At 44.1% G+C, this 12,914-nt stretch overlaps 1 protein-coding gene across 1 annotated transcript in view; it reads left to right on the top strand.

Moving 5' to 3' along the window:
* The window catches only part of nmbr (neuromedin B receptor), a 76,052-nt gene that overhangs the window by 30,778 nt on the left and 32,360 nt on the right, over positions 1–12,914 (top strand). Inside the window, exon 3 of the mRNA XM_085382927.1 lies at positions 4,342–4,557. Within this exon, the coding sequence (XP_085239053.1) occupies positions 4,342–4,557 (216 nt within the window). The remainder of the gene's footprint in view (positions 1–4,341; positions 4,558–12,914) is intronic.

Below are 12,914 nucleotides of genomic sequence, written 5' to 3'. Positions count from 1 at the left end.
TGGGAGAAGTGAGTTGTGTGAGGGGAGAAACCACCTGGCTAAAGTTCCTGATGAACCTCCTGTAAAAGTTGGCGAACCCAATAAACCTTTGCAGTTCTCGACGCGTCTTGGGTTCGGGCCACTCCACCACTGCCTTCACCTTAGCAGGATCGGCTCGTAGCCGCCCCTCCTCCACAATAAACCCCAAAAACGGCACAGACTGAACATGAAACTGGCATTTCTCACCCTTGACGAAAAGTCGATTTTCCAGCAGACGCTGCAGCACCAGTCGCACCTGTTTCACATGTTCGGCTCGAGTCTTAGAGAAGATGAGAATGTCGTCTAAATAGACAAACACAAAATGATTAATAAAGTCACGCAGCACATCATTAACCATTGCTTGGAAGACAGCGGGGGCGTTGGTGAGTCCGAATGGCATGACCAGATATTCGAAGTGCCCCAAATGGGTGTTAAACGCCGTCTTCCATTCATCCCCCTCACGAACACGAACCAGGTGGTATGCATTACGGAGATCGAGTTTGGAGAAGATAGTCGCCCCTTGGAGTAGTTCAAACGCTGAGACAAGAAGAGGGAGGGGATATCTGTTCTTGACGGTGATCTTGTTCAGGCCCCGAAAATCAATACAGGGGCGGAGAGACCTGTCCTTCTTCTGTACAAAGAAGAATCCAGCCCCCAGAGGGGATGTAGATGGGCGAATTAAGCCGGCAGCGAGAGAGTCTGTAATGTAGCGCTCCATCGTCTCACGTTCAGGCTTTGAGATGCTGTAAAGCCGGCTGGTGGGTAATGGGGCGCCAGGGTGCAGATCTATCCCGCAATCATGACACTCATGAAGTTTAGTAACTTCAGGTCACTGCAACAAGCCCAGGTACAGTTTACCGACGGATGGGACAGGACCTTGAAATGCACCGTGTAGAACGAAAGACCATCGTACATATCATAAGTTTACCAGTCTCACAAATCGTCTTCATAAATACACATTCGTTAACCGTTTATTAATAGGACCTTTGAGCTCAATGGTAATTAATTAGTAGTGGAAATAATTTCTGGTACGTGTTACAGAAATGTAGCAGTGACAATAATATTGTATGCTGTAATCGCACTGGGCAATTAGTGATACAAAACAACTGTTTTATCCTGTGAATAAAAGTATATGTTTTTGTCAATGTACCATAATAACAGAAGCGAAACACAATATTGTGTCAGGACAATTCACTATTTATGCACAATAAACAAAGGAGCATAATGCGACAATTTCTGTTCAGCGCCAGACTTGCTTGTAACCTATATCACCAATTATGTTAAGAAAAATGACGTATTAACTAGGGGTGCAACGATACACAAAATTCACGGTTCGGTTCGGTTCGATACTTTGGTGTCACGGTTCGATATTTTTTCGATACAAAAAAAAATGTTCATGCCTTTTTAATTTGTCATTTATTAAAATTATAAATATATATTTTAACTCAAAAGTACAGTTTTTAAATTTAACCCTAACCCTTGTGCGTGTTTTTTATTTTGACAGCGAATGCGCACCTGCGGACCACTTATGTGCAGCCCTGGTTATTTAGCTCATCATATTGCAGCCACAGAAATTCTTTTGTCCATGAAACCATAAAGCTGCACTTTCTTTTTGCCTTATAGTCTGATTTGTCATAACTTCTCCGTTTTGTGGTAAGCTTTTCTTTGGCTGTCACTTCTTCACCCTGACCTGTCTTATTTGGCTCAGCAGAACTGAAATATATATCTGTCTGTGAAGGTTCTCAGTCATCCAGGTCATCGTAGTCAAATATAAATCCTGCTGCTTTTACACATGCACTCACATAAGCTCAGCGATTCTCTGCGCGATCAACCTCTCACATGTTTAAGCTTGCTGCGGGAGATTTCACTTGTCATGTTTGCACAGTAAGCTAACGATTGATAAGACGATGTCAGAGGAATTGGTGCACAAATTATCATCACTCACAGATCAGTGCTGTCGCTCTCTATACACAGTTCGCACGATTGCAAAGTGAAAGCAAAAAAAACAAGCGCAAATTCAAACGCGATTTCAATATGTCACATATTGACAGTGGCTCACCGATGCCAATGACATAATTACCCAGCTACATTTCCGAAAGAATGCAAAAGCATTGACATATATTTTTCCTTCCTACAATAGCCCGACGGGCAGGGCAGAGATAGATTTTGGTAGCCCGACTGGAAAAAATCGCTAGCTCCAGGACGTTGGACTAGCGATTTTGCGAGCCCTGTATCTGATTGAGGAATCACTCATCTTTGGAAAAGAGAGTTTATTACAGAGAAATGTCTCTTTCCAAAATAAAAGCTATACTATCCGCTTCTTCTGGGCTATATTCTCAGCAGCATATTAAACAGCTGTCTAAATGACTCGGCTAAAGTTAGTAGCATGCTTGTTGTTTTTGTCTTTGCACTAGGATGATGTCGGCGTAAATGTGCAGTCATATTCGTTGTGTTCCCACTAGTGCTTTCAGGTTAATCTCGTTGAAATGACCTTAACGCCACAACACGGCAAATCTCCGTTAACGAGCTACCGCCGATCGCCCCGTGCATGGGGCTAGACGGCCAACACGTTAACGAGCTAACTGCGCTAACACACTAGTTCCCACCCATGTAATTGAGCATTGCATGGCACATCCAACATACTGTTTTACTTTAGTCCATGACTCGCTTACCTTCAGGGTCATACGTCACATGAAAACCAAAATAATTCCAAACGCCAGATCTGAATGAGGGTGGGGGAGGTCCATGTTGTAAGGAGAGCTTAACTTCTGTCTCGCTAGCTTGCCCTGCGCTCTTCCTTCTGACGATGCTGTCTGTGTTGAGCGCTCAGTGAATCTGCGTTCGACTACTCCGCCTAGGCTGCACTGTCGACCCTAGGCGGAGTAGTCGAACGCAGATTCACTGAGAGCTCAACACAGACAGCATCGTCAGAAGGAAAGTTGATAAAATAAATTACAAATTTTGTATTGTTCGATACATATGCGTACCGAACCGAAAGCACTGTATCGAACGGTTCAATATCGATACGAATATCGTTGCAGCCCTAGTATTAACTACTACAAAACACTTACCTTTGTGTAAATGCTTGGAGCAGACTAACCTGTGAGCTGGAGGGTTCTGGGACGTTATATTTGGTCTTTGAATGGCTGCAATCCAGGCCATCCGTCGCCTCTTTGTTACTTCGGAAACATGGCTCAAACAATTTCTCTTCAACGACGTAATCCGATAACAACCGATCTCTTTACCCGTCGGCTTCCAGTGGCTGTCATGCGACCAGCTATTGCAGTTAATAATACAACAGCTTCTTGACATTTTTTGTGTTTCTTTTTATCGCTGTGTAATGTAATTTCAATTGAAAGCCTGCGTGCGCTAGTACCTCTTGCCACGAGTTCCCAGAATCCTTTGCGGTTTTACCCCTGAATGACGTCACATTCTCAAGCTCTATGGGGATCTGCCCGGCCCGGGAGCCGCTGCCAGTCCCCTTTGAGGCCTTCAAACCGCAGCACCAGTTCATAGTTCATCGCTTATCGTTACTGAGGATGTGGTCCCAGCTAGTGAAGTACTAGTACAAGTATTAGAAAATTCTGCACTGGCCTCAGCATCAGACCCTCTGGAGAGAAATGTGCAATGTCATTGGAGGGTAAAACGCTGCAGAATAATGTGGTAAACGTTTCCCTTTACAGTCCATGTTCCCCTCCTTTACCCGAACACGTCTTCACACTCCCCCCTTGCCCCAGTGGCCACAGGCTGGGCATCGATCTGCTGCGTTTTCGTGCTGGGATGGTGGATGACGAGAGCTGATGAAATGTCTCTGCTCGCTGATGTAAGAAACGTATTAGGGCAATCTCACGCAGGGTGACACAAAACAACCAGGATCGTTGTTTCTGAGCGATTTATAGAATATTAACGTGCTGCGTTTCCTCTGTCAGAGGAAACATTTAGTTTGTGTACCTGCTGCGTCCACGCTGTTGGAAACGAGTTTCTGGTTTTCATTCTGCCCCCTCCCATCCTGTATTTGTTATTTGTTTCCTTCTTGCTTCATTTCTCTTCACTGATTTTCTTTCTCTGTTTATCTGTTCCCTTTTTATTTCTCCTCCCTCGTCTTCATCACACTGAATACTTTTCTACATAATCTCCTCCTCTCCATCTCCTTGTTTCATTTCCTCATTCTTCCTTCAGCACTTCTCGGACATATTATTCATCTTAATGTGTCTAAGAACAAAAACACTTTCTGTTCTATTTCCTTTCCACTCCTCTCTTTTCCTTGCTGTCTCCTCTTTGTCCTCTCTCCTTTCCTAATTTCCTCTCCTTGTTTCCTCTCAGGGTCACAGGGACAACACAAATGTCACCTTTGTGAACTGCGTGCCCTACCCGCTGTCCAATCAGATGCATCCTAAGATCCACTCAGTGATGATCTTCCTGGTTTACTTCCTCATCCCTCTGGCCATCATCTCTGTGTACTACTACCACATTGCCCGCACGCTCATCAAGAGTGCCCATGACATGCCGGGGGAAGTCAGCGAGCACACCAAGAGACAGGTGACTGCTGGATGATGAGTGAATGAGTGAATGAGTGTCACGTTGTGCCATGGAGAATTTCTCTGGACCACAAAGAAAACATAAAGCTGTGAAGTCACGCAGGAGCAAAGTGAGTTAATAGCCTCCTGTGATTTGTGAATCTTGGGGGAGATAAAGCTTCTGTAGTTATGTTTAGGTGAGATCGACTCGGACGTGATGCTTTTTGCACCCACACCTCCCGTTCTCGGCAGCTTTGGAGGCCTCGGTAAACAGCTTGGTCATGAGGGAGGCTCGGCGCAGGGCCTGCGCCAGCCGAAATGAGTAATCACTTTACACAAGCTTGATCTTCACAGATGGAGGAGAGATCAGGCGGAGGGGAAGGCTGAATTATTAAAGCCCAACCGGCAGCAGGTCAGATCAGGTGTACACACTCGGTGAAGGAGTGGCAGAGCTGGGAGTCCCTGCTGTGTCTCCAGAGCATATGCTGACAATAATCAGTGCTGATGGAAAGTCCAGTTTAATGTTCTTCATCACTCTGATGCAATCAGAGTCTGGTCATACTCACCACTCTGAGTTTCTCTTGAAAAGAAAAGTTTTTACTTCCTGTCTTTCCAGCCATCAGTCGGAACCGACACTTCCTGGAGGTTTTCCACATTAAAAGCCTGATTCTATGCGCCATCTGTAAGTCTTTTATTTTCCGTGAACTGTCTGTGCTGAGTGCAGTCAGTCACACCGTGAGTAGAGCTGTTAGCATTGCAGAACCACTGACAGAGCTGACAGAGCCTGAGACAAGGTTTGTTTTGTTCTTTGGAGATTTGACTGGACAAAAACATTCAGATCAAACTCCGGCAGCTCTGACGCGCTTAATGTTGACTTTTTCTCTTCTCAGTAAGACTTTACCTGGAGTCACTGTGAAGGTTTCACTCATTTCAAGTGACAGAAATGGACGTTTCAAAGAAACTACATCAGACTAAACACACAAACTGGAGTTTATAAAGGTATAATGTGTGACAGAAATGTGTGTATCTCATGCATACTTCAGACTACATGCTGCTTTCACTCAGTTTGTGTTTCTGTAATCAGATTTTCTCAATGTCTCAGATCTCTCTCGACTTTGCATTTTTCTAATCACATTTAACTTCCGCTCAACTTGATTCGCCTCACTCTGGATCTGAACTGTGGTTGTTAAAACTTAGCCTGAGACGTGACAGTGACTGGCCTCAGACTTGGTCTGAGATCCCACTGAGCTCAGACTAATGACTTTGTCTCTGGGAGCAATGCGTGTTCAGCAGGATTGGTGTTGCAAGCTGATATAAAGGCTAAGAATTTGTGCTCCCTCTGCTCATTTTTGTTTGTAGTCATACTATAAATCTAGTTTCATAAAAAGGAAAAACAAATAAGTAAATAAATCAACACAAAATTATAGCCAGTGATTTTTAGTTTGAGAGGAGTAATGAATTACAGTGGAACCAAGCCAGAATACAGGGAGTGCAGAATTATTAGGCAAGTTGTATTTTTGAGGAATAATTTTATTATTGAACAACAACCATGTTCTCAATGAACCCAAAAAACTCTTTAATATCAAAGCTGAATGTTTTTGGAAGTAGTTTTTAGTTTGTTTTTAGTTTTAGCTATTTTAGGGGGATATCTGTGTGTGCAGGTGACTATTACTGTGCATAATTATTAGGCAACTTAACAAAAAACAAATATATACCCATTTCAACTATTTATTTTTACCAGTGAAACCAATATAACATCTCCACATTCACAAATATACATTTCTGACATTCAAAAACAAAAAAACAAATCAGCGACCAATATGGCCACCTTTCTTTGCAAGGACACTCAAAAGCCTGCCATCCATGGATTCTGTCAGTGTTTTGATCTGGTCACCATCAACATTGCGTGCAGCAGCAACCACAGCCTCCCAGACACTGTTCAGAGAGGTGTACTGTTTTCCCTCCTTGTAAATCTCACATTTGATGATGGACCACAGGTTCTCAATGGGGTTCAGATCAGGTGAACAAGGAGGCCATGTCATTAGTTTTTCTTCTTTTATACCCTTTCTTGCCAGCCACGCTGTGGAGTACTTGGACGCGTGTGATGGAGCATTGTCCTGCATGAAAATCATGTTTTTCTTGAAGGATGCAGACTTCTTCCTGTACCACTGCTTGAAGAAGGTGTCTTCCAGAAACTGGCAGTAGGACTGGGAGTTGAGCTTGACTCCATCCTCAACCCGAAAAGGCCCCACAAGCTCATCTTTGATGATCAAGACTCACTCTCATTTCATCAGTCCATAAAACCTTAGAAAAACCAGTCTTGAGATATTTCTTGGCCCAGTCTTGACGTTTCAGCTTGTGTGTCTTGTTCAGTGGTGGTCGTCTTTCAGCCTTTCTTACCTTGGCCATGTCTCTGAGTATTGCACACTTTGTGCTTTTGGGCACTCCAGTGATGTTGCAGCTCTGAAATATGGCCAAACTGGTGGCAAGTGGCATCTTGGCAGCTGCACGCTTGACTTTTCTCAGTTCATGGGCAGTTATTTTGCGCCTTGGTTTTTCCACACGCTTCTTGCGACCCTGTTGACTATTTTGAATGAAACGCTTGATTGTTCGATGATCACGCTTCAGAAGCTTTGCAATTTTGAGACTGCTGCATCCCTCTGCAAGATATCTCACTATTTTTGACTTTTCTGAGCCTGTCAAGTCCTTCTTTTGACCCATTTTGCCAAAGGAAAGGACGTTGCCTAATAATTATGCACACCTGATATAGGGTGTTGATGTCATTAGACCACACCCCTTCTCATTACAAAGTTGCACATCACCTAATATGCTTAATTGGTAGTAGGCTTTCGAGCCTATACAGCTTGGAGTAAGACAACATGCATGAAGAGGATGATGTGGACAAAATACTCATTTGCCTAATAATTCTGCACTCCCTGTACTGTGTGTGTGAATGAGAGGGAGATGGGTGGGAAGATTAGCATGCAAGGAGTGGAGAGAGCGAGGGTGGATAAGCTTAAATACCTGTGCTCAGCCTTTTGCTCTTCACACAGACTGTCCACCTGCAAGAAGCCAAAACCTGCTCAAACATGATTGGTCAAACACGACTCAGAAAATACCAATAAATCTGTCTTACCAGCCGATTCTGCAAATGACATTTGATTTGTATTTATTCATTTCAGTTTTATTTATATTGTACCAAATCACAACAACAGTCCCCTAAAGGTGCTTAATATTGTAAGGTAAAGACCTCAGTGATACGAAGAAAACAGAGAAAACCCCAACAATCGTATCACCCCAGTCTTGAGACTCTTGTATCTCCATGACCTGAACACACTTTAGCTTAACTCACTTCATTCTGCCTCAAATCTGAGTCATGATTAATGGAACTAAAGTTAACCTGTGTGAAGAGACCCTGGCTCAAGTACCATCCACTTGAATGATGCAGGTGATAATGCTTCTAGTTTAGCTACTATCTGTGTGCAAACACACAGACATGTTTTTCATGAAGGAGTTTAATAAGTGAACGTGCCATCTTCCAGAAGTTGGTTTATGAAGCGCTTGGTGGTTTAAGGCTGAAACTCGTTTATGAAGTTTAACTTTGGTCTGGTTGCTGCTGTATTTTATTACATTGCATCTACATATTCAAATCCTGCGTCTTGTACTCAAAGCCATAAAATACTTTTTTCCATTTTGCAGGGGTTCCAGTCGAGTTTGCACAACGTGAAAACACAGACGGCTCAAATGTTGAGCTTCCACATACCACAGAGAAATTAGGAGGTTGTCTGAATATGCCAAAAAAAGGAATTAAACTAACAAAAGAATTTATATTAAAATGTTTAAAAGCCAGAATCATCATGTCAACCCAACCAACTTCAAGCTCTACTCATCAGCCTCATCAGGCCCTTCATGTTATCTAGCAAGCAGCCGGCACTCGGGTTGCTGTTGTTGTGGTCCCTGATATAAATAAGCTGCTTCCATGGAGAGGATCTTCTCTCACGGTCGGACTGGAGCGGCTGATTTTAGGCCTGGTTCTGCTCTGCAGGGTTGGTCTGAACAGGAGCTGGAGCGGATGAGAAGAGGTTTATGTGCACAACACAGATGAGAGAATCACCTCAGAATAAGTTAATCACATTGGACTGTTATTTATCACAAAGTATTTGACAAATATAATTTTTGTAGGAGAGACTTATACAGTGGGGCAAAAAAGTATTTAGTCAGCCACCGATTGTGCAAGTTCCCCCACCTAAAATGATGACAGAGGTCAGTAATTTGCACCAGAGGTACACTTCAACTGTGAGAGACAGAATGTGAAAAAAAAATCCATGAATCCACATGGTAGGATTTGTAAAGAATTTATTCGTAAATCAGGGTGGAAAATAAGTATTTGGTCAATAACAAAAATACAACTCAATACTTTGTAACATAACCTTTGTTGGCAATAACAGAGGTCAAACGTTTACTATAGGTCTTTACCAGGTTTGCACACACAGTAGCTGGTATTTTGGCCCATTCCTCCATGCAGATCTTCTCGAGAGCAGTGATGTTTTGGGGCTGTCGCCGAGCAACACGGACTTTCAACTCCCGCCACAGATTTTCTATGGGGTTGAGGTCTGGAGGCTGGCTAGGCCACTCCAGGACTTTCAAATGCTTCTTACGGAGCCACTCCTTTGTTGCCCGGGCGGTGTGTTTTGGATCATTGTCATGTTGGAAGACCCAGCCTCATTTCATCTTCAAAGTTCTCACTGATGGAAAGAGGTTTTGGCTCAAAATCTCACGATACATGGCCCCATTCATTCTGTCCTTAACACGGATCAGTCGTCCTGTCCCCTTGGCAGAAAAACAGCCCCATAGCATGATGTTTCCACCCCCATGCTTCACAGTAGGTATGGTGTTCTTGGGATGCAACTCAGTATTCTTCTTCCTCCAAACACGACGAGTTGAGTTTATACCAAAAAGTTCTACTTTGGTTTCATCTGACCACATGACATTCTCCCAATCCTCTGCTGTATCATCCATGTGCTCTTTGGCAAACTTCAGACGGGCCTGGACATGCACTGGCTTCAGCAGCGGAACACGTCTGGCACTGCGGGATTTGATTCCCTGCCGTTGTAGTGTGTTACTGATGGTGACCTTTGTTACTTTGGTCCCAGCTCTCTGCAGGTCATTCACCAGGTCCCCCCGTGTGGTTCTGGGATCTTTGCTCACCGTTCTCATGATCATTTTGACCCCACGGGATGAGATCTTGCGTGGAGCCCCAGATCGAGGGAGATTATCAGTGGTCTTGTATGTCTTCCATTTTCTGATGATTGCTCCCACAGTTGATTTTTTCACACCAAGCTGCTTGCCTATTGTAGATTCACTCTTCCCAGTCTGGTGCAGGTCTACAATACTTTTCCTGGTGTCCTTCGAAAGCTCTTTGGTCTTGGCCATGGCGGAGTTTGGAATCTGACTGTTTGAGGCTGTGGACAGGTGTCTTTTATACAGATGATGAGTTCAAACAGGTGCCATTCATACAGGTAACGAGTGGGGGACAGAAAAGCTTCTTACAGAAGACGTTACAGGTCTGTGAGAGCCAGAGATTTTCCTTGTTTGAGGTGACCAAATACTTATTTTCCACCCTAATTTACGAATAAATTCTTTACAAATCCTACCATGTGAATTCATGGATTTTTTTTTCACATTCTGTCTCTCTCTTTTTTTTTTTTTTTTTTTTTTTAACTTTTAAAGAAACTTTAATGGGAATCACAGTGAAATTTCAATCAACTATGGGTCTTGCTTTTTTTTTAAAGATGATATCTGTCTGAAGTTTTCAATGGTATAGCCTCAGAGCATTACCATCCACAGGAAAAAAAAGAAAAAGAAAAATATTTCAAAGCAGAAATAAAGGAAATGCCCAGACTGCTGATTTTATTCTTGGGTGCTTTATCATTTGCTTATTATAGTGAAAAGTTGTGCACTTTTTAGAAAGCCTTCATATGTTTCTGAACCCTCCCATCCAAAAATTCCCAAAAGACACCAGGATGAAGGTTGTAAACATGTGGAGAAGCTACAACGACAGAGGCTAGCGTGGTTTTCATGCTGTTCCAAGCAAGAAAATGGCACATTTGTTATCTTTCCCAACAAAGGGATCTAACCTTGACTATGATGTGTCAGACCTGTGCCAGCTAAGCCTCCCATTGGGTCCAAAGACAAACAGCACATCCGCTAATTAAAAAGAACGCCAGATGACAAAAACCTCTGTGTAGTTACTTAAATAGTAAGTTTAAATTCATTTTGAGGCTGCAGTAAATCAGTTGCACAGAGTTGTCGTTTAAGAGTTTGTTATGAATTTTCATTTTTCTTTTTTTCTTTTTTTTTCTTTTTTCTTTCCTTTCTTCTGAGAAGAGGGACGGGGGAGAAGGGCAAAAAACAAAAACCAACAGAATGAGCAGAAAAAAAAGAAAGAAAAAAAAATGCATATATCAATCACCTGGATCACCTGCTGAGAAAGAAAAAAGAAAACAAGCAGAAGAGAACAAGAGTAATAGAATAAACAGCATCACAATGATATATGGGAATATGACAGTAAATACTAAATATTAAACATTATTGTGCAGCACATAAGATCAACAGAACAGTGTGCTTTGAGGTAGGAGCCAAAAAGGGTGTAGTTTGTGGGTGTGATCACCCGTGTGTACACCTGTGAGCATGAACGCGCTTGTTTTTTTTAAAAGGTTCCTTCATGTAATGATCTGCTAGAGGGTGTGGGGGGGCCACAGCCCCGTCCTCCAGGGCATGAAGCAGGTATGGAGGAGATCAAAACTCCAGACATCCAGAGGCCCCCAGAACACAAGAGACCAAGGAAGACCAACAGAGGGGCAGCCGCGCCACTGTCCCAGAAAGAGCTGAGGAGAGTCCCAGATGAGGGCTCACTCAGCAGCCGCGGAGCAGAAGCCAGGGGGAGTTGCAGTGACGCGCCCATGAGCTCCGCCGGCAGCCAGCCGTGCCTGAGTGACCGAGCCCCAGGCCGAGAGGCCGGGGGCACCCCACCTCCGAAGTGGCCCGAGCGAGCCCCAGGCTCCAGGTCCCGATAAGCGGCCGCCAAGGAGTGAGCCGGTGTGTACCTGGACGCCCACCCCCGGACACAAAAAACCACCAACGCACCGATGTCTGAGGGAGTCCGCCACTGGCAGGGGAAGTGGTGGTAGGGGGAGATAGGCCTCCAAACCTTGGAGGGCCTAAGATGTCCCCAGAGAGGTGGCGCCTGACACCCAACCTGACATATAGACACAGAAATGTCTATATGTCACATTCTGTAGACACATTCTGTCTCTCACAGTTGAAGTGTACCTCTGGTGCAAATTACTGACCTCTGTCATCATTTTAGGTGGGGGAACTTGCACAATCGGTGGCTGACTAAATACTTTTTTGCCCCACTGTATAAGGCATTATTTAATAATTCAATGAGGAAAGCGTGCACTGAAGGGAGCCTGCTCTCCACCACCACAGTCAGACTTTCGGTCTGTTGGAAACACTGCAGTCTTTTTAACTTGATCTTTATGTGGGAGGAGATGCAGCTGCTCATTTTGCTGCAGTAAGGTCAGGAGCCTTTAAAAGGGACTCACAGAGGCACACCTTAGGGTGTTTTTACATGCCTGGCTCATTTAATCTGGTCAAATCAAAGTGAAAAATCCAAGAGAACCAAAAACGTTATTGATGTGTCAGATGTGTCAGGGCTAGTTGCTAGCCCGTGTTGACCTTTAGACATCTCAGGCACTTCGCCACACCCCAGAATGTAAAGCCTACGTACCAGGCATGTTCTTGGTCATATCGAGAACTTCTCTGGAGTTCATCTGGTCTTGATGTAGTTGTTTTGTCCACGCCAGGGTGCGATTACCATACTCGCATCTGCACAAACAAACCAAAGTTTGAATTAAATGGACTGTAGAGTCTCTTTTTTATCTTTTCCTTTTATTCCTTATGTTAGTCTCACACATGGCTGTAATGTAGATGACGAGCATACATAGGGGCAATCGTGGCTCAAGAGTTGGGAGTTCGCCTTGTAATCAGAAGGTTGCCGGTTCGAGCCCCGGCTTGGACAGTCTCGGTCGTTGTGTCCTTGGGCAAGACACTTCACCCGTTGCCTACTGGTGGTGGTCAGAGGGCCCGGTGGCGCCAGTGTTCGGCAGCCTCGCCTCTGTCAGTGCGCCCCAGGGTGGCTGTGGCTACATTGTAGCTTGCCATCACCAGTGTGTGAATGTGTGTGTGAATGGGTGGATGACAGGTTGTGTAAAGTGCTTTGGGGTCCTTAGGGACTAGAAAAGCGCTATACAAATACAGGCCATTTACCATTACTTTTGGACACGTGATGCTAATGCATCTGATTAAATCAGGCGA

Source organism: Rhamphochromis longiceps, linkage group LG15 (assembly GCF_057381845.1).
Source record: "Rhamphochromis longiceps isolate RC_006_pf linkage group LG15, R_longiceps_female_GT1.1, whole genome shotgun sequence".
Taxonomy (NCBI): domain Eukaryota; kingdom Metazoa; phylum Chordata; class Actinopteri; order Cichliformes; family Cichlidae; genus Rhamphochromis; species Rhamphochromis longiceps.
The sequence above is the reverse complement of the archived record's forward strand: the minus strand, read 5'-3'. Positions and strand labels throughout refer to the sequence as shown.